General features: G+C 46.5%; 1 protein-coding gene across 2 annotated transcripts in view; it reads right to left on the bottom strand.

Moving 5' to 3' along the window:
* Positions 1–2,707: 2,707 nt before the first annotated feature.
* Positions 2,708–25,222, bottom strand: part of LOC115127704 (serine/threonine-protein phosphatase 2A 55 kDa regulatory subunit B beta isoform-like) — a 73,479-nt gene continuing 50,964 nt past the window's right edge. For both annotated transcript variants that reach the window (XM_065018213.1, XM_065018214.1), the window contains exons 4-10: positions 22,936–23,048; positions 16,565–16,742; positions 14,638–14,802; positions 6,839–7,008; positions 5,960–6,051; positions 5,764–5,887; positions 2,708–3,385 (exon numbers count right to left, since the gene is read on the bottom strand). In XM_065018213.1, the coding sequence (XP_064874285.1) occupies positions 3,230–3,385; positions 5,764–5,887; positions 5,960–6,051; positions 6,839–7,008; positions 14,638–14,802; positions 16,565–16,742; positions 22,936–23,048 (998 nt within the window). In that variant the 3' untranslated portion in view covers positions 2,708–3,229. The remainder of the gene's footprint in view (positions 3,386–5,763; positions 5,888–5,959; positions 6,052–6,838; positions 7,009–14,637; positions 14,803–16,564; positions 16,743–22,935; positions 23,049–25,222) is intronic.

Below are 25,222 nucleotides of genomic sequence, written 5' to 3'. Positions count from 1 at the left end.
GAGTAAAAACATTCACACTTGCATTGTTTTCATCTCCCTCTTCATCCTCCCCATCCTCCTCCTCCTCCCTCACCAACCCCACATACCAAAAAAGGCACCACAGCTTCAAAAACAGAATCATTGACAAGAAAAAGACACATCATCACATAAAATAAACACCTGAATGTCAGAGTCCTCATCACATCCTTCACGTTATTATCATGTCAGAAACAGGCCAAAACATCCACACTTAGCACACAGGTTTACAGTTGGTAGTATGCAAGTGAGGATACTGTGAGTCAAACCCGTTTCAGTGCTATAATTAAGGTTCAGTTAGTTGTGTAACAGTCATGTCCATGTCCAGTGACCTCCTGTCTAAACCTCCGGACGGGACAGATGTGGCCTAGTGGCTGGAGAGGACAGGAGATACGTCAGTAACCTTCATAAAGGTCTGTGTTCTCTCCATATTCTCCTGTCTAAACCTCCTGACGGGACAGATGTGGCCTAGTGGCTGGAGAGGACAGGAGATACGTCAGTAACCTTCATAAAGGTCTGTGTTCTCTCCATATTCTCCTGTCTAAACCTCCTGACGGGACAGATGTGGCCTAGTGGCTGGAGAGGACAGGAGATACGTCAGTAACCTTCATAAAGGTCTGTGTTCTCTCCATATTCTCCTGTCTAAACCTCCTGACGGGACAGATGTGGCCTAGTGGCTGGAGAGGACAGGAGATACGTCAGTAACCTTCATAAAGGTCTGTGTTCTCTCCATATTCTCCTGTCTAAACCTCCTGACGGGACAGATGTGGCCTAGTGGCTGGAGAGGACAGGAGATACGTCAGTAACCTTCATAAAGGTCTGTGTTCTCTCCATATTCTCCTGTCTTATCTTGTTATGGAAACAAAATGGCGACTGGTCAGATAGAGTGTTCTGCTATGTCTCAGTTTCATCTCAGTTGATCTGTGACTCCAGTCCAGTCTTACTCTGGTTGCATGACAACGCTCCTTCAAGTGTCACTCAAATGAAAAACTAAAACAGTTAACTGAAGGCCATGGAGAGACTTGCGCAGGCCAGAGCAAGTGACTCATTTCATTCCACTCAGGCCTAGAAGAAGCATCTGTCTTCATCCTAACTTTATCCAGGCTGAACACTCTCACATTTGGAGCGGGAATTCCCAAGTGTGTTCTGGAAATTCCCATTCCATGAATTCCAGCATTCCCTCCAGCCATATCAGACTCACAGCAACAAGGCAGGCAAGAGGAGAGGAGGAGGAGGAACACTTAGTGAAGAGGTAAATAAACATCCATCTCTCTTTCTCTGTTCCTCCATCCCTCTCCTCTTCTGTCTCTACCTCTCCTCCATCCCTCGCCTCTTCTGTCTCTACCTCTCCTCCATCCCTCTCCTCTTCTGTCTCTACCTCTCCTCCATCCCTCTCCTCTTCTGTCTCTACCTCTCCTCCATCCCTCGCCTCTTCTGTCTCTGTAACTCTCCCCCATCCCTCTCCTCTTCTGTCTCTACCTCTCCTCCATCCCTCTCCTCTTCTGTCTCTACCTCTCCTCCATCCCTCTCCTCTTCTGTCTCTACCTCTCCTCCATCCCTCTCCTCTTCTGTCTCTACCTCTCCTCCATCCCTCTCCTCTTCTGTCTCTACCTCTCCTCCATCCCTCTCCTCTTCTGTCTCTACCTCTCCTCCATCCCTCGCCTCTTCTGTCTCTACCTCTCCTCCATCCCTCTCCTCTTCTGTCTCTGTACCTCTCCTCCATCCCTCTCCTCTTCTGTCTCTACCTCTCCTCCATCCCTCTCCTCTTCTGTCTCTGTAACTCTCCCCCATCCCTCTCCTCTTCTGTCTCTACCTCTCCTCCATCCCTCTCCTCTTCTGTCTCTGTACCTCTCCTCCATCCCTCTCCTCTTCTGTCTCTACCTCTCCCCCATCCCTCTCCTCTTCTGTCTCTACCTCTCCTCCATCCCTCTCCTCTTCTGTCTCTGTAACTCTCCCCCATCCCTCTCCTCTTCTGTCTCTACCTCTCCTCCATCCCTCTCCTCTTCTGTCTCTGTACCTCTCCTCCATCCCTCTCCTCTTCTGTCTCTACCTCTCCTCCATCCCTCTCCTCTTCTGTCTCTACCTCTCCTCCATCCCTCTCCTCTTCTGTCTCTGTAACTCTCCCCCATCCCTCTCCTCTTCTGTCTCTACCTCTCCTCCATCCCTCTCCTCTTCTGTCTCTGTAACTCTCCCCATCCCTCTCCTCTTCTGTCTCTACCTCTCCTCCATCCCTCTCCTCTTCTGTCTCTGTAACTCTCCCCCATCCCTCTCCTCTTCTGTCTCTACCTCTCCTCCATCCCTCTCCTCTTCTGTCTCTGTACCTCTCCTCCATCCCTCTCCTCTTCTGTCTCTGTACCTCTCCTCCATCCCTCTCCTCTTCTGTCTACCTCTCCTCCATCCCTCTCCTCTTCTGTCTCTGTACCTCTCCTCCATCCCTCTCCTCTTCTGTCTACCTCTCCTCCATCCCTCTCCTCTTCTGTCCCTGTACCTCTCCTCTTCTGTCTTTGTACCTCTCCTCTTCTGTCTCTGTACCTCTCCTCCATCCCTCTCCTCTTCTGTCTCTGTACCTCTCCTCCATCCCTCTCCTCTTCTGTCTCTACCTCTCCTCCATCCCTCTCCTCTTCTGTCTCTGTACCTCTCCTCCATCCCTCTCCTCTTCTTTCTCTGTACCTCTCCTCCATCCCTCTCCTCTTCTGTCTACCTCTCCTCCATCCCTCTCCTCTTCTGTCCCTGTACCTCTCCTCTTCTGTCTTTGTACCTCTCCTCTTCTGTCTCTGTACCTCTCCTCCATCCCTCTCCTCTTCTGTCTCTGTACCTCTCCTCTTCTGTCTCTGTACCTCTCCTCTTCTGTCTCTGTACCTCTCCTCCATCCCTCTCCTCTTCTGTCTCTGTACCTCTCCTCTTCTGTCTCTGTACCTCTCCTCCATCCCTCTCCTCTTCTGTCCCTGTACCTCTCCTCTTCTGTCTTTGTACCTCTCCTCTTCTGTCTCTGTACCTCTCCTCCATCCCTCTCCTCTTCTGTCTCTGTACCTCTCCTCTTCTGTCTCTACCTCTCCTCCATCCCTCTCCTCTTCTGTCTCTGTACATCTCCTCCATCCCTCTCCTCTTCTGTCTCTGTAACTCCCCCCCAGTGCTCTCTCCATCCTCACAGTCTCTCCCTCCATCTCTTCCCCTGCATGGGGTCAGGGGTTAGAGGTCAGAAGTAAGCTGACCCCTAGGTGACCTTGTCCTGGAAGATGTAAAGGTTGTTACTGGCTGCCACGGCAATGATGTTTTCCTGTGGGTGCCAGGTGGAGTGGAGGATTTTCTTACTGAAGTCCAGACTGTCAACAGTCACCTCGTCTTTACGACGCTTCCCTCCCACACACACCTAGAAAGAAGGAGAGGAGAGGAAAGGAGTGGAGGATGAGGTGAGGAAAGGAGAGGAGGATGAGGTGAGGAAAGGAGGGGAGGGGAGAGGAGGGAGAGGAGGGGAGGGGAAGGAGAGGAGGGGAGAGAAGAGAAGAGGATTGAAGGGGAGAGGAAGTGAGAGGAGAGGAGGGGAGAGGAAGTGAGAGGAGAGGAGAGGTGAGGTGAGGAGAAGAGGGGGAGATGAGGAGATGAGAGGTGAGGAGAAGAGCGGAGAGGAGGGGGAAGGATAGGAGGGGAGAGGAGAGGTGAGGTGAGCAGAAGAGGAGGGGGAGGTGAGGAGAGGTGAGGAGAGACTTCATGAGCACATCCTTGCACACACTGATTGTTAATATTTCCTCCTCTTCAGTTACAAACCAAAAAATTCTGAAATTGGACATTTGCCAATCTTACAGAAATCCATTAAAACATACCATCAGTGGCCTAGGGTGACCTGGCGATCTGGGCCACTGCAGCATGGCTTCCAATTGGGCCACTGCAGCATGACTTCCAATTGGGCCACTGCAGCATGGCTTCCAATTGGACCACTGCAGCATGGCTTCCAATTGGCCACTGCTATTTCTCCTCGTCTCTCCAGTGTCATAATGACGGGGTCTTATAAAATAACTCCTCTATCTTTCACCTCTCTCTATCCAATAACCAAACAAAGACTTACAAAATATACTGTATAGAATATATATACACTGCTCAAAAAAAATAAAGGGAACACTTAAACAACACAATGTAACTCCAAGTCAATCACACTTCTGTGAAATCAAACTGTCCACTTAGGAAGCAACACTGATTGACAATAAATTTAACATGCTGTTGTGCAAATGGAATAGACAACAGGTGGAAATTATAGGCAATTAGCAAGACACCCCCAATAAAGGAGTGGTTCTGCAGGTGGTGACCACAGACCACTTCTCAGTTTCTATGCTTCCTGGCTGATGTTTTGGTCACTTTTGAATGCTGGCGGTGCTTTCACTCTAGCGGTAGCATGAAACGGAGTCTACAACCCACACAAGTGGCTCAGGTAGTGCAACTCATCCAGGATGGCACATCAATGCGAGCAGTGGCAAGAAGGTTTGCTGTGTCTGTCAGCGTAGTGTCCAGAGCATGGAGGCGCTACCAGGAGACAGGCCAGTACATCAGGAGACGTGGAGGAGGCCGTAGGAGGGCAACAACCCGGCAGCAGGACCACTACCTCCGCCTTTGTGCAAGGAGGAGCAGGAGGAGCACTGCAAGAGCCCTGCAAAATGACCTCCAGCAGGCCACAAATGTGCATGTGGCTGCTCAACCGGTCAGAAACAGACTCCATGAGGGTGGTATGAGGGCCCGACGTCCACAGGTGGGGGTTGTGCTTACAGCCCAACACCGTGCAGGATGTTTGGCATTTGCCAGAGAACACCAAGATTGGCAAATTCGCCACTGGCGCCCTGTGCTCTTCACAGATGAAAGCAGGTTCACACTGAGTACATGTGACAGACGTGACAGAGTCTGGAGACGCCGTGGAGAACGTTCTGCTGCCTGCAACATCCTCCAGCATGACCAGTTTGGCGGTGGGTCAGTCATGGTGTGGGGTGGCATTTCTTTGGGGGGCCGCACAGCCCTCCATGTGCTCGCCAGACGTAGCGTGACTGCCATTAGGTACCAAGATGAGATCCTCAGACCCCTTGTGAGACCATATGCTGGTGCGGTTGGCCCTGGGTTCCTCCTAATGCAAGACAATGCTAGACCTCATGTGGCTGGAGTGTGTCAGCAGTTCCTGCAAGAGGAAGGCATTGATGCTATGGACTGGCCCGCCCGTTCCCTAGACCTGAATCCAATTGAGCACATCTGGAACATCATGTCTCGCTCCATCCATCAACGCCACGTTGCACCACAGACTGTCCAGGAGTTGGCGGATGCTTTAGTCCAGGTCTGGGAGGAGATCCCTCAGGAGACCATTCGCCACCTCATCAGGAGCATGCCCAAGCGTTGTAGGGAGGTCATACAGGCACGTGGAGGCCACACACACTACTGAGCCTCATTTTGACTTGTTTTAAGGACATTACATCAACGTTGGATCAGCCTGTAGTGTGGTTTTTTCCACTTTCATTTTGAGTGTGACTCCAAATCCAGACCTCCATGGGTTGATAAATTTGATTTCCATTGATAATTTTTGTGTGATTTTGTTGTCAGCACATTCAACTATGTAAAGAAAAAAGTATTTAATAAGAATATTTCATTCTTTCAGATCTAGGATGTGTTATTTTAGTGTTCCCTTTATTTTTTTGAGCAGTGTATATTTACATACCATCAATCCAAAATAAAAGAGTTTTGGCACATATTTAATATGTAACTGTGTTACAGTATTACCTTGCGTGGTTTGAGGATGGCCCGGGGTTTGCTGTTCTCTCTGGAAGCCTCCAGAGTCACATCTTTCTTGGTGTTCCGATCAAACATCCGGAAGAAATTATTATATGACCCCGTCATAATGACACTGGAGAGAGACAAGAGGAGATTGATTGACACACACACAGAGACACACACAAACACATAAGATCACACTCACCTGTCTGACCCGTTCCAGACACACTCAAACTTGTCGAAGATGCAGTCGTTCTCGTACAGAGAACACAGCTTACCCCTCAGGTAGTCATGGACCTGGGGACAAACAACAAAATCACCATTGTTACAATGTCACGGATATGAACGATGCAACTACCCTTCCCGGAGAGAAAGGTGTCTTCAATTGACCTACAATGTTAAAAAAAGTGTAGATAAATCAAATGACATAGACTACAGCCCCTTCACTCAACCCAATCATACCCCCTGTCTTCCCTACCAATTATCCCAGGGACGACTTACTGAACCCTGGATTCATCTGTAAGACTGATACTGACTGTTAGTAAATCCCCCACAGTGACCCACAGTGACAGCTGGTCCCCGGTCTACACTATCTGGTCACAGACAGACATACTGGGAGATCAGATCCAGATACACAGCGTACACACACACAGCGTAGACGCAGTGTACACACACAGCGTACACACACAGCGTACACACACACACACAGCGTACACACACACAGCGTAGACGCAGTGTACACACACAGCGTAGACACACAGTGTACACACACAGCGTAGACACACAGTGTACACACACAGCGTAGACACACAGCGTAGACACACAGTGTACACACACACAGCGTAGACACACAGCGTAGACACACACAGCGTAGACACACAGTGTACACACACAGCATAGACACACAGCGTAGACACACAGTGTACACACACAGCGTAGACACACAGCGTACACACACACAGCATAGACACACAGCGTACACACACACAGCGTAGACACACAGCATAGACACACAGCATAGACACACAGCGTACACACACACAGCGTAGACACACAGCGCACACACACACACAGCGTAGACTACCTGGTATGTCTGGATCGGTCTGGTCTCCATGTTGAGGTCCCACACCTTGACCGTCAGGTAGTCCCGTGTCATCAAGAAGCGCCCGCTATGACTAAACTTGATGTCTGAGATGGAAGAGATGATCTCTGAGAAAAATGAACGAGTGGAGGGGTCCTCTGGATCCTCAAAGACTGAGGGAGGGAGGGAGGGAGGGAGGGAGGGAGGGAGGGAGGGAGGGAGGGAGGGAGGGAGGGGGAGGGATGGAGGGAGGGAGGGTTACACCACAGGAATAACAAGCTATGCATCGACAAGTCTGTTATCAAACCAGGGGGAGCGTTCATGAATTGAATGAATTCTGTGTATGTGTGTGTGTGTGTGTGTGTGTGTGTGTGTGTGTGTGTGTGTGTGTGTGTGTGTGTGTGTGTGTGTGTGTGTGTGTGTGTGTGTGTTCCTGCCTCCTTGCTATGTTCACACAGGGAGAACAGCTCTGTGTGTCAGTGCGGAGTCTAACGAAGGATGAAAAACGAGCGGATAAAGGGATGAGGGAGGGAGAAAACAAATCAATGTCACGGTGCTCCGCTCTGCTCCGCTGGTATTCATCACAGGGCGGTGTGTGTGTGTGTGTGTGTGTGTGTGTGTGTGTGTGTGTGTGTGTGTGTGTGTGTGTGTGTGTGTGTGTGTGTGTGTGTGTGTGTGTGTGTGTCAGACATTGGACAGTGTCCACCTGAAATGCCCCTCTGTCCTGTTCCTGCTGTGGGGGTGTATAATAATGTCCCAAGGGGTGTGTGTGTGTGTGTGTATGGGGGGGTCTGTGTGTGTGTGTGTGTGTGTGTGTGTGGGGGGGTGTGTGTGTGTGTGTGTGTGTGTGTGTGTGTGTGTGTGTGTGTGTGTGTGTGTATGGGGGGTCTGTGTGTGTGTGTGTGTGTGTGTGGTGGGGGTCTGTGTGTGTGTGTGGGGGGGGGGTCTGTGTGTGCGTGTGCGTGTTGTTCCTGAGAATCAGTGCCTAACGGGGGTCTGTTATACTGCCCTACAAAGGCAAAATACAGTTAACTACATAATCTTTTTGCTGCAAAATCTGACTTCAAAGTATTTTTCTGTCGACAGACAGCAATTTCTAATCCTCTACGATATATTTTGGCGTGTTCCTGTGTCAGGAAACAAATACACCACATTCAGAAGATATTATCATTTACATTTACATTTAAGTCATTTAGCAGACGCTCTTATCCAGAGCGACTTACAAATTGGTGCATTCACCTTATGACATCCAGTGGAACAGTAGTGCATCTAAATCTTTTAAGGGGGAGGGGGGGTGAGAGGGATTACTTTATCCTATCCTAGGTATTCCTTAAAGAGGTGGGGTTTCAGGTGTCTCCGGAAGGTGGTGATTGACTCCGCTGTCCTGGCGTCGTGAGGGAGTTTGTTCCACCATTGGGGGGCCAGAGCAGCGAACAGTTTTGACTGGGCTGAGCGGGAACTGTACTTCCTCAGTGGTAGGGAGGCGAGCAGGCCAGAGGTGGATGAACGCAGTGCCCTTGTTTGGGTGTAGGGCCTGATCAGAGCCTGGAGGTACTGAGGTGCCGTTCCCCTCACAGCTCCGTAGGCAAGCACCATGGTCTTGTAGCGGATGCGAGCTTCAACTGGAAGCCAGTGGAGGGAGCGGAGGAGCGGGGTGACGTGAGAGAACTTGGGAAGGTTGAACACCAGACAGGCTGCGGCGTTTTGGATGAGTTGTAGGGGTTTAATGGCACAGGCAGGGAGCCCAGCCAACAGCGAGTTGCAGTAATCCAGACGGGAGATGACAAGTGCCTGGATTAGGACCTGCGCCGCTTCCTGTGTGAGGCAGGGTCGTACTCTGCGGATGTTGTAGAGCATGAACCTACAGGAACGGGCCACCGCCTTGATGTTAGTTGAGAACGACAGGGTGTTGTCCAGGATCACGCCAAGGTTCTTAGCGCTCTGGGAGGAGGACACAGTGGAGTTGTCAACCGTGATGGCGAGATCATGGAACGGGCAGTCCTTCCCCGGGAGGAAGAGCAGCTCCGTCTTGCCGAGGTTCAGCTTGAGGTGGTGATCCGTCATCCACACTGATATGTCTGCCAGACATGCAGAGATGCGATTCGCCACCTGGTCATCAGAAGGGGGAAAGGAGAAGATTAATTGTGTGTCGTCTGCATAGCAATGATAGGAGAGACCATGTGAGGTTATGACAGAGCCAAGTGACTTGGTGTATAGCGAGAATAGGAGAGGGCCTAGAACAGAGCCCTGGGGGACACCAGTGGTGAGAGCACGTGGTGTGGAGACGGATTCTCGCCACGCCACCTGGTAGGAGCGACCTGTCAGGTAGGACGCAATCCAAGCGTGGGCCGCGCCGGAGATGCCCAACTCGGAGAGGGTGGAGAGGAGGATCTGATGGTTCACAGTATCGAAGGCAGCCGATAGGTCTAGAAGGATGAGAGCAGAGGAGAGAGAGTTAGCTTTAGCAGTGCGGAGCGCCTCCGTGATACAGAGAAGAGCAGTCTCAGTTGAATGACTAGTCTTGAAACCTGACTGATTTGGATCAAGAAGGTCATTCTGAGAGAGATAGCGGGAGAGCTGGCCAAGGACGGCACGTTCAAGAGTTTTGGAGAGAAAAGAAAGAAGGGATACTTGTCTGTAGTTGTTGACATCGGAGGGATCGAGTGTAGGTTTTTTCAGAAGGGGTGCAACTCTCGCTCTCTTGAAGACGGAAGGGACGTAGCCAGCGGTCAGGGATGAGTTGATGAGCGAGGTGAGGTAAGGGAGAAGGTCTCCGGAAATGGTCTGGAGAAGAGAGGAGGGGATAGGGTCAAGCGGGCAGGTTGTTGGGCGGCCGGCCGTCACAAGACGCGAGATTTCATCTGGATAGAGAGGGGAGAAAGAGGTCAGAGCACAGGGTAGGGCAGTGTGAGCAGAACCAGCGGTGTCGTTTGACTTAGCAAACGAGGATCGGATGTCGTCGACCTTCTTTTCAAAATGGTTGACGAAGTCATCTGCAGAGAGGGAGGAGGGGGGGAGGGGAGGAGGATTCAGGAGGGAGGAGAAGGTTGCAAAGAGCTTCCTAGGGTTAGAGGCAGATGCTTGGAATTTAGAGTGGTAGAAAGTGGCTTTAGCAGCAGAGAGAGAAGAGGAAAATGTAGAGAGGAGGGAGTGAAAGGATGTCAGGTCCGCAGGGAGGCGAGTTTTCCTCCATTTCCGCTCGGCTGCCCGGAGCCCTGTTCTGTGAGCTCGCAATGAGTCGTCGAGCCACGGAGCGGGAGGAGGACCGAGCCGGCCTGGAGGATAGGGGATATAGAGAGTCAAAGGATGCAGAAAGGGAGGAGAGGAGGGTTGAGGAGGCAGAATCAGGAGATAGGTTGGAGAAGGTTTGAGCAGAGGGAAGAGATGATAGGATGGAAGAGGAGAGAGTAGCGGGGAGAGAGAGCGAAGGTTGGGACGGCGCGATACCATCCGAGTAGGGGCAGTGTGGGAAGTGTTGGATGAGAGCGAGAGGGAAAAGGATACAAGGTAGTGGTCGGAGACTTGGAGGGGAGTTGCAATGAGGTTAGTGGAAGAACAGCATCTAGTAAAGATGAGGTCGAGCGTATTTCCTGCCTTGTGAGTAGGGGGGAAGGTGAGAGGGTGAGGTCAAAAGAGGAGAGGAGTGGAAAGAAGGAGGCAGAGAGGAATGAGTCAAAGGTAGACGTGGGGAGGTTAAAGTCGCCCAGAACTGTGAGAGGTGAGCCGTCCTCAGGAAAGGAGCTTATCAAGGCATCAAGCTCATTGATGAACTCTCCGAGGGAACCTGGAGGGCGATAAATGATAAGGATGTTAAGCTTGAAAGGGCTGGTAACTGTGACAGCATGGAATTCAAAGGAGGCGATAGACAGATGGGTAAGGGGAGAAAGAGAGAATGACCACTTGGGAGAGATGAGGATCCCGGTGCCACCACCCCGCTGACCAGAAGCTCTCGGGTGTGCGAGAACACGTGGGCAGACGAAGAGAGAGCAGTAGGAGTAGCAGTGTTGTCTGTGGTGATCCATGTTTCCGTCAGTGCCAAGAAGTCGAGGGACTGGAGGGAGGCATAGGCTGAGATGAACTCTGCCTTGTTGGCCGCAGATCGGCAGTTCCAGAGGCTACCGGAGACCTGGAACTCCACGTGGGTCGTGCGCGCTGGGACCACCAGATTAGGGTGGCCGCGGCCACGCGGTGTGGAGCGTTTGTATGGTCTGTGCAGAGAGGAGAGAACAGGGATAGACAGACACATAGTTGACAGGCTACACAAGAGGCTACGCTAATGCAAAGGAGATTGGAATGACAAGTGGACTACACGTCTCGAGTGTTCAGAAAGTTAAGCTTACGTAGCAAGAATCTTATTGACTAAAATGATTAAAATGATACAGTACTGCTGAAGTAGGCTAGCTGGCAGAGGCTGCGTTGTTGACTATGTAGGCTAGCTGGCATTGGCTGCGTTGTTGACACTACACTAATCAAGTCGTTCCGTTGAGTGTAATAGTTTCTACTGTGCTGCTATTCGGGGCTAGCTGGCTAGCTAGCAGTGTTGATTACGTTACGTTGCGTTAAAAGAACGACAATAGCTGGCTAGCTAACCTAGGAAATCGCTCTAGACTACACAATTATCTTTGATACAAAGACGGCTATGTAGCTAGCTATGTAGCTAGCTACGATCAAACATTATACCTGGCCATTACAATAGATCAAAGATTTCTGACCAAATTTGAGGTTACTGCGTTTTGCCTTTGTAGAGCAGGTTTAGGTTTAGGGTTAAGTCTAGTTCTAGGGTTAGTTCTAGGTTTAGGGTTAAGTCTAGGGTTAAGTCTAGGTCTAGGGTTAAGTCTAGGGTTAAGTCTAGGTCTAGGGTTAAGTCTAGGGTTAGGTTTAGGGTTAGGTTTAAGGTTAGGTTTTGGGGTTAGGGTTAACGTTAGGGTAAGAGTATGGGTTAGAGGTTAGGGGGGAAAAAACTGAATTGCGTGTCCCCACAAGGTTAGCTGTACAAGACTCTGTGTGTGTGTGTGTGTTCTGCTATCAGACAACCTAGGGTATCTCACTGCTCTTTACTCACATTTGAAGACAAAGTTAGTGATGCTATTCTTGAATAACAATAACCCAAATATCCCAATTCCCACATTCTCCCCCTAAGGCCAAAGCAACTACAGTGGGGAGAACAAGTATTTGATACACTGCCGATTTTGCAGGTTTTCCTACTTACAAAGCATGTAGAGGTCTGTAATTTTTATCATAGGTACACTTCAACTGTGAGAGACGGAATCTAAAACTGTAAGGGTTTTCCTGTGGTGAAGTAGAGGCGGACCAAAATGCAGCGTGGTGGTTATTCATGTTCTTTAATGAAGGAACTATACATGAAATAACTAACAAAACAATAAATGTGCGAAAACCAAAAACAGTCCTATCTGGTGCAAACACAGAGACAGGAACAATCACCCACAAACACACAGTGAAACCCAGGCTACCTAAATATGATTCTCAATCAGAGACAACTAATGACACCTGCCTCTGATTGAGAACCATACTAGGCCGAAACATAGAAATACCCAAAACCTAGAAAAACAAACATAGACTGCCCACCCAACTCACGCCCTGACCATACTAAATAAACACAAAACAAAGGAAATAAAGGTCAGAACGTGACAAAAACAAAAATCCAGAAAATCACATTGTATCACCTACCAACCAGTAAGAATTCCAGCTCTCACAGACCTGTTAGTTTTTCTTTAAGAAGCCCTCCTGTTCTCCACTCATTACCTGTATTAACTGCACCTGTTTGAACTCGTTACCTGTATAAAAAACACCTGTCCACACACTCAATCAAACAGACTCCAACCTCTCCACAATGGCCAGGACCAGAGAGCTGTGTAAGGACATCAGGGATAAAATTGTAGACCTGCACAAGACTGGGATGGGCTACAGGACAGTAGGCAAGCAGCTTGGTGAGAAGGCAACAACTGTATTTATTTGCAACTGCAACCTGGCCAAGATAAAGCATAGCAATTCGACAACGGCGTATTTATTAGAAAATGGAAGAAGTTCAAGATGACGGTCAATCACCCTCGGTCTGGGGCTCCATGCAAGATCTCACCTCGTAGGGCATCAATAATCATGAGGAAGGTGAGGGATCAGCCCAGAACTACACGGCAGGACCTGGTCAATGACCTGAAGAGAGCTGGGACCACAGTCTCAAAGAAAACCATTAGTAACACACTACGCCGTCATGGATTAAAATCCTGCAGCGCACGCAAGGTCCCCCTGCTCAAGCCAGCGCATGTCCAGGCCCGTCTGAAGTTTGCCAATGACCATCTGGATGATCCAGAGGAGGAATGGAAGAAGGTCATGTGGTCTGATGAGACAAAAATAGAGCTTTTTGGTCGAAACTCCACTTGTCGTGTTTGGAAGATGAAGAAGGATGAGTACAACCCCAAGAACACCATCCCAACCGTGAAGTATGGAGGTAGAAACATAATTCTTTGGGGATGCTTTTCTGCAAAGGGGACAGGACGACTGCACTGTATTGAGGGGAGGATGGATGGGGCCATGTATCGCAAGATCTTGTCCAACAACCTCTTTCCCTCAGTAAGAGCATTGAAGATGGGTCGTGGCTGGGTCTTCCAGCATGACAACGACCCGAAACACACTGCCAGAGCAACTAAGGAGTGGCACCGTAAGAAGCATCTCAAGGTCCTGGAGTGGCCTAGCCAGTCTCCAGACCTGAACCCAATAGAAAATCTTTGGAGGGAGCTGAAAGTCCGTATTGCCCAGCGACAGCCCTGAAACCTGAAGGATCTGGAGAAGGTCTGTATGGAGGAGTGTGCCAAAATCCCTGCTGCAGTGTATGCAAACCTGGTCAAGAACTACAGGAAACGTATGATCTCTGTAATTGCAAACAAAGGTTTCTGTACCAAATATTAAGTTCTGCTTTTCTGATGTATCAAATACTTATGTCATGCAATAAAATGCAAATTAATTACTTAAAAATCATACAATGTGATTTTCTGGATTTTTGTTTTAGATTCCGTCTCTCACAGTTGAAGTGTACCTATGATAAAAAATTACAGACCTCTACATGCTTTGTAAGTAGGAAAACCTGCAAAATCGGCAGTGTATCAAATACTTGTTCTCCCCACTGTATATGTGTTTGAATATTCCTGGTCATGTGCTATTCAGCAGGATGTGTGTGTGTGTGTGTGTGTGTGTGTGTGTGTGTGTGTGTGTGTGTGTGTGTGTGTGTGTGTGTGTGTGTGTGTGTGTGTGTGTACGGACCGGTGAACACGTTAATACAGCTCAGGAAATAACTACTGTTATTGAGCAAAATGTCTGCGTCCCAAATTACACTCTATCCCTTATGGGCCCTGGTCAAAAGTAATACACTATATAGGCGATAGGGTGCCATTTGGGACACAGAGTGGTATTTCCATAGGGAGGTATGTTATTATTATAGTATATATATTTATTTAGCATCTTACACCATCGATCCTCAGGCTTAAATGTCAACGTATTCATTATTCATTTCCTTCAGAGGCATATGCAGATTATCTGACGCTCTCAGAGACAGACAGGGGCTTTGAGACGTTGAGCCTTTCATTGTCTTGACTGGGAGAGAAGACAGACAGACAACCTTATTGATGTTTGTGGTTATCATTCCCAACCATACCATTGACTGTAGTAGGATAAAGGTTGGTTCAATAGAGACAGAGAAGACTTCCCTCCCTCTCTCCTTTCTTTTCTCAATCTCTTTCCCCCTCCACAGATAGTGTGTGTCTGTGTGTGTGCCTGTTCCCAGTACTCACACTTGCAGTGTGTGTCGCAGAGCGCCTGTTTCCTCATGTCACAGAGTCGTACTGACCCTCTACTGCTGCTGTAAGCCAAGGTGTTACACTGCTGAGGATGAAACTCCGCTGCAGTGATCACCTCCGTCAGATCCTCCATGTTACACGGCTTGATGTCCACGATGTCTGGGGAGGGGCTCAGGGAGAAATAACAGTTCAGCTAAATGGTGTTTAAGACAAGACAGATTAACAGAATACAGGCACTTGTTCCTAGGTTATTTGAAGCTGCAGTCGGTAACCTAGAAATGTTGTACGGTCGAGGCCAAAAGATTTGAGAATGACACAAATATACATTTTCACAAAGTTTGCTGCTTCAGTGTCTTTAGCCATTTTTGTCAGATGTTACTATGGAATACTGAAGTATAATTACAAGCATTTCATAAGTGTCAAAGACTTTTATTGACAATTACATGAAGTTGATGCAAAGAGTCAATATTTGCAGTGTTGACCCTTCTTTTTCAAGACGTCTGCAATCCGTCCTGACATGCTGTCAATTCACTTCTGGGCCACGTCCTGACTGATGGCAGCCCATTATTGCATAATCAATGCTTGCAGTTTGTCAGAATTTGTGGGTTTTTGTTTGTCCACCCGCCTCTTGAGGATTGACCACAAGTTGTCAATGGGATTAAGGTCTGGGGAGTTTCCTGGCCATGGACCCAAAATATCGATGTTTTGTTCCCCGAGCCACTTAGTTATCACTTTTGCCTTATAGCAAGGTGCTCCATCATGCTGAAAAAGGCATTGTTCGTCACTAAACTGTTCCTGGATGGTTGGGAGAAGTTGCTCTCGGAGGATGTGTTGGTACCATTCTTTACTCATGGCTGTGTCTTAGGTAAAATTGTAAGTGAGCCCCCTCCCTTGGCTGAGAAGCAACCCCACACATGAATGGTCTCAGGATGCTTTACTGTTGGCATGACATAGGACTGATGGTAGCGCTCACCTTGTCTTCTCCGGACAAGCTTTTTTCCGGATGCCCCAAACAATCAGAAAGGGGATTCATCAGAGAAAATGACTTTACCCCAGTCCTCAGCAGTCCAATCCCTGTACCTTCTGCAGAATATCAGTCTGGCCCTGATGTTTTTCCTGGAGAGAAGTGGCTTCTTTACTGCCCTTCTTGACACCAGGCCATCCTCCAAAAGTCTTCGCCTCACTGTGAGTGCAGATGCATTCACACCTGCCTGCTGCCATTCCTGAGCAAGCTCTGTACTGGTGGTGCCCCGATCCCGCAGCTGAATCAACTTCAGGAGACGATCCTGGCGCTTGCTGGACTTTCTTCGGCGCCCTGAAGCCTTCTTCACAACAATTGAATCACTCTCCTTGAAGTTCTTGATGATCTGATAAATGGTTGATTCAGGTGCAATCTTACTGGCAGCAATATCCTTCCCTGTGAAGCCCTTTTTGTGCAAAGCAATGATGATGACATGTGTTTCCTTGCAGGTAACCATGGCTGACAGAGGAAGAACAATGATTCCAAGCATCACCCTCCTTTTAAAGCTTCCAGTCTGTTATTCGAACTCAATCAGCATGACAGAGTGATCTCCAGCCTTGTCCTCGTCAACACTCACACCTGTGTTAACGAGAGAATCACTGACATGATGTCAGCTGGTACTTGTGTGGCAGGGCTGAAATGCATTGGAAATGTTTTTTGAGGATTCAGTTCATTTGCATGGCAAAGAGGGACTTTGCAATTCATCTGATCATTCTTCATAAAATTCTGGAGTATATACAAATTACCATCATACAAACTGAGGCAGCAGACTTTGTGAAAATTAATATTTGTGTAATTTGTGTCATTAGTATTTGTGTCATTTTTGCCATGACTGTTGACAGATAAACTATGACAGAGGGTATGTTAGTATGGGGTTAAGGGGTAAAGGTGAAAGGATACTGAAGCTCTGGTCAGTGATCTCCAGGTTCCACAGGTTGACCCTGAGGTCATCCGTGGAGATGTAGGTCTGGAAGTCGGAGTTCACGGAGATGGAGTTGATGTGGTAGGTGTGGGCGTTACTGAACACACGCCGCGCTGTTGCCTCAACCATCAGATCTGAGTTCTGGAGGACAGGCACCTGGCAGGGAGGGATCACATCTATTCACATCACATGACTGACTCTGTGACCTTAGGAATATATCACTTAAATATCATAAAACTTCATTGTATCACAGATCATAGAATCTAAGACTGCGAGAGCATTCACAGTTTGACTATGAATACCTTGAGGGCTCTTTCTATTTCAGTACACTGTGAATGCCTGGTTCTATACAGCCATTCAGTCTCTGCTACACACGTACACATCTTTCCATATGACTTCATGTACTGTATGTCTCCACTTTAATGTAGTGGTAGACAGCACAGCAGCAGGCCTAGTGAGCTGGTGTTAGGACTGAGGAGCCATAGCAGTAGGCCTAGTGAGCTGGTGTTAAGACTGAGGAGCCATAGCAGCAGGCCTATTGAGCTGGTGTTAGGACTGAAGAGCCAGGAAGGGCCTAGTGAGCTGGTGTTAGGACTGAGGAGCCAGGGAGGGCCTAGTGAGATGGTGTTAGGACTGAGGAGCCATAGCAGTAGGCCTAGTGAGCTGGTGTTAGGACTGAGAAGCCAGGGAGGGCCTAGTGAGCTGGTGTTAGGACTGAGGAGCCAGAGAGGGCCTAGGGAGCTGGTGTTAGGACTGAGGAGCCAGGGAGGGCCTAGTGAGATGGTGTTAGGACTGAGGAGCCAGGGAGGGCCTAGTGAGCTGGTATTAGGACTGAGGAGCCAGGGAGGGCCTAGTGAGCTGGTGTTAGGACTGAGGAGCCAGGGAGGGCCTAGTGAGCTGGTGTTAGGACTGAGGAGCCAGGGAGGGCCTAGTGAGCTGGTGTTAGGACTGAGGAGCCAGGCAGGGCCTAGTGAGCTGGTGTTAGGACTGAGGAGCCAGGGAGGGCCTGCAGAGGAACCACTCACACTACACTACATTCTCCCCCCATACCTTTCAACTTCAGTAGCAGCCACACTCTACTATTCCCAACTTCCCAACAGACTGTAGAGACACACAGATGTCATCCATTATGGTATATGACATACAGTCATATACCGAGCAAGAGAGCGAGCGAGAGAGCGAGCAAGAGAGCGAGAGAGAAAAGGGCAACCAGTGAAGAACAAACACTATTATAAATACAATCCATATTTATGTTTATTTATTTTCCCTTTTGTACTTTATCAATTTGCACATCATTATAACACTGTATATTTGAAATGTCTCTATAATGTTTACTGTTCATTTTTTATTATTTATTCCAGTTTCATTCATTGTCTATTTAACTTTCTTTGGCAATGTTAAAATATGTTTCCCATGCCAATAAAGCCCTTTAAATTGAATTGAGAGACAGAGACAGAAACCGAGAGAGAGAGAGAGAGAGAGAGAGAGAGAGAGAGAGAGAGAGAGAGAGAGAGAGAGAGAGAGAGAGAGAGAGAGAGTGTGAGAGAGAGAGAGAGAGAGAGAGAGAGAGAGAGAGAGAGAGAGAGGCCATTAATAGATGCATGCCAACACGTCTGCCATACTGATCCTTAACACTGGGGCCCCTCAGGGGTGTGTACTTAGTCCCCTCCTAAGGACCAAAAGGCTCCTCAACGGCTTCTGTCCCCAAGCCATAAGACTGCTGAACAATTAATCAAATCACCACCAGACAATTTACATTGACCCCCCCCCTACCTTTTGTACACTGCTGCTACTCGCTGTTTATTATCTATGCATAGTAACTTCACCCCCACCTACATGTACACATGACCTCAACTAACCTGTACTACTGTTTATTATCTATGCATAGTCACTTCACCACCACCTACATGTACAAATGACCTCAACTAACCTGTACTACTGTTTATTATCTATGCATAGTCACTTCACCTCCACCTACATGTACAGATTACCTCAACTAACCTGTACTACTGTTTATTATCTATGCATAGTCACTTCACCACCACCTACATGTACAAATGACCTCAACTAACCTGTACTACTGTTTATTATCTATGCATAGTCACTTCACCACCACCTACATGTACAAATGACCTCAACTAACCTGTACTACTGTTTATTATCTATGCATAGTCACTTCACCCCCACCTACATGTACACATGACCTCAACTAACCTGTACTACTGTTTATTATCTATGCATAGTCACTTCACCCCCACCTACATGTACACATGACCTCAGCTAACCTGTACTACTGTTTATTATCTATGCATAGTCACTTCACCACCAACTACATGTACACATGACCTCAACTAACCTGTACTACTGTTTATTATCTATGCATAGTCACTTCACCTCCACCTACATGTACAAATGACCTCAACTAACCTGTACTACTGTTTATTATCTATGCATAGTCACTTCACCCCCACCTACATGTACACATGACCTCAACTAACCTGTACTACTGTTTATTATCTATGCATAGTCACTTCACCACCACCTACATGTACAAATGACCTCAACTAACCTGTACTACTGTTTATTATCTATGCATAGTCACTTCACCTCCACCTACATGTACAAATGACCTCAACTAACCTGTACTACTGTTTATTATCTATGCATAGTCACTTCACCTCCACCTACATGTACAAATGACCTCAACTAACCTGTACTACTGTTTATTATCTATGCATAGTCACTTCACCCCCACCTACATGTACACATGACCTCAACTAACCTGTACTACTGTTTATTATCTATGCATAGTCACTTCACCCCCACCTACATGTACACATGACCTCAGCTAACCTGTACTACTGTTTATTATCTATGCATAGTCACTTCACCACCAACTACATGTACACATGACCTCAACTAACCTGTACTACTGTTTATTATCTATGCATAGTCACTTCACCTCCACCTACATGTACACATGACCTCAACTAACCTGTACTACTGTTTATTATCTATGCATAGTCACTTCACCTCCACCTACATGTACAAATTACCTCAACTAACCTGTACTACTGTTTATTATCTATGCATAGTCACTTCACCCCCACCTACATGTACAAATTACCTCAACTAACCTGTACTACTGTTTATTATCTATGCATAGTCACTTCACCCCCACCTACATGTACAAATTACCTCAACTAACCTGTACTACTGTTTATTATCTATGCATAGTCACTTCACCCCCAACTACATGTACAGATTACCTCAGCTAACCTGTACTGCCGCACACTGACTCGGTATCGGTACCCCCTGTATAAAGCCTCCACACTGACTCGGTATCGGTACCCCCTGTATATAGCCTCCACACTGACTCTGTACCAGTACCACCCTGTATATAGCCTCCACACTGACTCGGTACCAGTACCACCCTGTATATAGCCTCCACACTGACTCGGTATCGGTGCCCCCTGTATATAGCCTCCACACTGACTCGGTATCGGTGCCCCCTGTATATAGCCTCCACACTGACTCGGTATCAGTGCCCCCTGTATATAGCCTCCACACTGACTCGGTATCGGTGCCCCCTGTATATAGCCTCCACACTGACTCTGTACCAGTACCCCCTGTATATAGCCTCCACACTGACTCTGTACCAGTACCACCCTGTATATAGCCTCCACACTGACTCGGTATCGGTGCCCCCTGTATATAGCCTCGTTATTGTTATTCCTATTGTGTTACTTTTTATTATTATTTTTTACTTTAGTGTACTTGGTAAATATTTTCTTAACTCTTCTTGAACTGCACTGTTGGTTAAGGTCTTGTAGGCATTTCACGGTAAGGTCTACACGTTGTATTCAGCATTTCACGGTAAGGTCTACACGTTGTATTCAGCATTTCACGGTAAGGTCTACGCGTTGTATTCAGCATTTCACGGTAAGGTCTACACGTTGTATTCAGCATTTCACGGGAAGGTCTACGCGTTGTATTCAGCATTTCACGGTAAGGTCTACACGTTGTATTCAGCATTTCACGGTAAGGTCTACACGTTGTATTCGGCATTTCACGGTAAGGTCTACACGTTGTATTCGGCGCATGTGACGAATAAAGTTTGATTTGATTGAGCCGGGATTCTCTGTGTGAGAATTAAAGAATATGGTTGGCTGGGTGATGGGATTGCGAAGAAGGTAGAGTGAAAGAGATATATAGAGAGATGATCCCCTTCATCGCATTCATGTCAGTGCACATATCGATCAGTCTCTCACTCTGAGCCGTCTGTCAGTGCTGACGGAGCATATGAGATCTGTCATATAAATGATTCTCCATACCAGAGTATTGAAAAACGGATTCTTCTCTCAGTGATAAGGAGCGAATGTACCATGAGAAATAGACCTGTCCTGAGAGAAGTGAGCTGCATATTCAATGGAAATGTGCAAAGTCATTTGGAATAGCCAAAATTCTATGAGTTTATTTGGGAGAGCAATATTGTATATTGCCAGAAGACTGAAACAAAAGCATTTGCTTTATACAGTGCCTTGCAAAAGTATTCGGCCCCCTTGAACTTTGCGACCTTTTGCCACATTTCAGGCTTCAAACATAAAGATATAAAACTGTATTTTTTTGTGAAGAATCAACAACAAGTGGGACACAATCATGAAGTGGAACGACATTTATTGGATATTTCAAACTTTTTTAACAAATCAAAAACTGAAAAATTGGGCGTGCAAAATTATTCAGCCCCCTTAAGTTAATACTTTGTAGCGCCACCTTTTGCTGCGATTACAGCTGTAAGTCGCTTGGGGAATGTCTCTATCAGTTTTGCACATCGAGAGACTGAAATATTTTCCCCTTGCAAAACAGCTCAAGCTCAGTGAGGTTGGATGGAGAGCATTTGTGAACAGCAGTTTTCAGTTCTTTCCACAGATTATCGATTGGATTCAGGTCTGGACTTTGACTTGGCCATTCTAACACCTGGATATGTTTATTTGTGAACCATTCCATTGAAGATTTTGCTTTATGTTTTGGATCATTGTCTTGTTGGAAGACAAATCTCCGTCCCAGTCTCAGGTCTTTTGCAGACTCCATCAGGTTTTCTTTCAGAATGGTCCTGTATTTGGCTCCATCCATCTTCCCATCAATTTTAACCATCTTCCCTGTCCCTGCTGAAGAAAAGCAGGCCCAAACCATGATGCTGCCACCACCATGTTTGACAGTGGGGATGGTGTGTTCAGGGTGATGAGCTGTGTTGCATAACGTTTTGCATTGTTGCCAAAAAGTTCAATTTTTTGTTTCATCTGACCAGAGCACCTTCTTCCACATGTTTGGTGTGTCTCCCAGGTGGCTTGTGGCAAACTTTAAACGACACTTTTTATGGATATCTTTAAGAAATGGCTTTCTTCTTGCCACTCTTCCATAAAGGCCAGATTTGTGCAATATACGACTGATTGTTGTCCTATGGACAGAGTGTCCCACCTCAGCTGTAGATCTCTGCAGTTCATCCAGAGTGATCATGGGCCTCTTGGCTGCATCTCTGATCAGTCTTCTCCTTGTATGAGCTGAAAGTTTAGAGGGACGGCCAGGTCTTGGTAGATTTGCAGTGGTCTGATACTCCTTCCATTTCAATATTATCGCTTGCACAGTGCTCCTTGGGATGTTTAAATCTTGGGAAATCTTTTTGTATCCAAATCCGGCTTTAAACTTCTTCACAACAGTATCTCGGACCTGCCTGGTGTGTTCCTTGTTCTTCATGATGCTCTCTGCGCTTTTAACGGACCTCTGAGACTATCACAGTGCAGGTGCATTTATACGGAGACTTGATTACACACAGGTGGATTGTATTTATCATCATTAGTCATTTAGGTCAACAATGGATCATTCAGAGATCCTCACTGAACTTCTGGAGAGAGTTTGCTGCACTGAAAGTAAAGGGGCTGAATAATTTTGCACGCCCAATTTTTCAGTTTTTGATTTATTAAAAAAGTTTGAAATATCCAATAAATGTTGTTCCACTTCATGATTGTGTCCCACTTGTTGTTGATTCTTCACAAAAAAATACTGTTTTATATCTTTATGTTTGAAGCCTGAAATGTGGCAAAAGGTCACAAAGTTCAAGGGGGCCGAATACTTTCGCAAGGCACTGTATATCCTCGTTCATAAAGTATTCATGTCAGTGATATCAAACAACATCATTCTCATCTTGGGACCCCTCGGGACAATGATATATTAACTCTTATTACCTAGTATTATTCTGTCCTTATGAGATACTGTGTGTGTGTCTGTGTGCATGTGTGTGTGTGTGTGTACGTCTGTACGTGTTTTTGCGCGCGCGTGTGTGTGTTCTCACCCGTAGTGAGGTGATTGTGGATGGGTGTCTGATTCGTCCGTCTTCATCCTTCAGGTTGTATCCCTCCGGTCGTCTGTCTCTCTCACGAATCTTCCAGAGCTTCACTGTCTTATCTATATACACACACACACACGCACACGCACGCACACACACACACACACGCGCGCAGACACACACACATGTACACCGAACACAAAGCGAGAGACCGAAACAGAGAAAAAAAAGAGAGAGCGAGAGAATGTAAGAGAGAGAGAATGTAAGAGAGAGAGAATGTAAGAGAGAGAGAATGTAAGAGAGAGAGAATGAAAGAGAGAGAGAATGTAAGAGAGAGAGAATGAAAGAGAGAGAGAATGTAAGAGAGAGAGAATGTAAGAGAGAGAGAATGTAAGAGAGAGAGAATGTGAAAGAGAGAGAAATGTAAGAGAGAGAGAATGAAAGAATGAAAGAGAGAGAGAATGTAAGAGAGAGAGAATGAAAGAGAGAGAGATGAAAGAGAGAGAGAATGTAAGAGAGAGAAATGAAAGAGAGAGAGAATGTAAGAGAGAGAGAAAGAATGTAAGAGAGAGAGAATGAAAGAGAGAGAGAATGTAAGAGAGAGAAATGAAAGAGAGAGAGAATGTAAGAGAGAGAGAATGAAAGAGAGAGAGAATGTAAGAGAGAGAGAATGAAAGAGAGAGAGAGAATGTAAGAGAGAGAGAATGTAAGAGAGAGAGAATGTAAGAGAGAGAGAATGAAAGAGAGAGAGAATGAAAGAGAGAGAGAATGTAAGAGAGAGAGAATGAAAGAGAGAGAGAAATGTAAGAGAGAGAGAATGAATGAAAGAGAATGAAGAGAGAATGTAAGAGAGAGAGAAAGAAGAGAGAATGAAGAGAGAATGAAAGAGAGAGAGAATGTAAGAGAGAATGAGAATGAAAGAGAGAGAGAATGTAAGAGAGAGAGAATGAAAGAGAGAGAGAATGTAAGAGAGAGAGAATGAAAGAGAGAGAGAATGTAAGAGAGAGAATGAATGTAAGAGAGAGAGAATGAAAGAGAGAGAGAATGTAAGAGAGAGAGAGAATGAAAGAGAGAGAGAATGAAAGAGAGAGAGAATGTAAGAGAGAGAGAATGAAAGAGAGAGAGAATGTAAGAGAGAGAGAATGTAAGAGAGAGAGAATGAAAGAGAGAGAGAATGTAAGAGAGAGAGAATGAAAGAGAGAGAGAATGTAAGAGAGAGAGAATGAAAGAGAGAGAGAATGTAAGAGAGAGAGAATGAAAGATAGAGAGAATGTAAGAGAGAGAGAATGAAAGAGAGAGAGAATGTAAGAGAGAGAGAATGAAAGAGAGAGAGAATGAAAGAGAGAGAGAATGTAAGAGAGAGAGAATGAAAGAGAGAGAGAATGTAAGAGAGAGAGAATGAAAGAGAGAGAATGTAAGAGAGAGAGAATGAAAGAGAGAGAGAATGTAAGAGAGAGAGAATGAAAGAGAGAGAGAATGTAAGAGAGAGAGAATGAAAGAGAGAGAGAGAATGTAAGAGAGAGAGAATGAAAGAGAGAGAGAATGAAAGAGAGAGAATGTAAGAGAGAGAGAATGAAAGAGAGAGAAAGAAAGAGAGAGAGAATGAAAGAGAGAGAGAGAAAGGGAGAGGGAAAGATAAAAGAGAAGGAGAAATAAAGAGAGAGATTATTAATCTCCATGCTACCGTGATTGTGGGTGGTGGGTGGTGGGTGGTGAGAGTATTAAGTTCACGCTACAGGTTCCCCAAGGGCACCCCCCCACACACTCTCAACTCAAAAAGTGGCGCACAGAATGCAAAAATATTCTTAGAAATATTTAACCTCCACACATTAACAAGTCCAATAGCTCAAATGAAAGATAAACACCTTGTTCATCTACCCAGCAAGTCAGATTTCTAAAATGTTTTACGGCGAAAACATAGCACATATTTATGTCAAACCACCACCAAAGACACAGCTAATATATAGCCATTTTGTCGAACAAAAGATGCAATCACAAACGCAGGATTAAAAGAAAAATAATTCACTAACCTTTTGAAAATCTTCATCAGATGACAGTAATAGGACATGTTACACAGTACATTTATGTTTTTTTCAATGATATGCAATTTATATCCATAAATCTCTGTTTACAATGACGCCATGTTCAAAAAATGCTACAAAAATGTCCGGAGAAATTATGATAACTCCGCCAGATAACGCCAGATAACAGCAATACACATCATAAACTTTGACTAAATATACATGTTCTACATATAGTTAGAAAGATACACTGCTTCTTAATGCAATCGCTT

The sequence above is a fragment of the Oncorhynchus nerka genome, linkage group LG5 (assembly GCF_034236695.1).
Source record: "Oncorhynchus nerka isolate Pitt River linkage group LG5, Oner_Uvic_2.0, whole genome shotgun sequence".
In the NCBI taxonomy this organism is placed as follows: Eukaryota; Metazoa; Chordata; class Actinopteri; order Salmoniformes; family Salmonidae; genus Oncorhynchus; species Oncorhynchus nerka.
The sequence above is the reverse complement of the archived record's forward strand: the minus strand, read 5'-3'. Positions and strand labels throughout refer to the sequence as shown.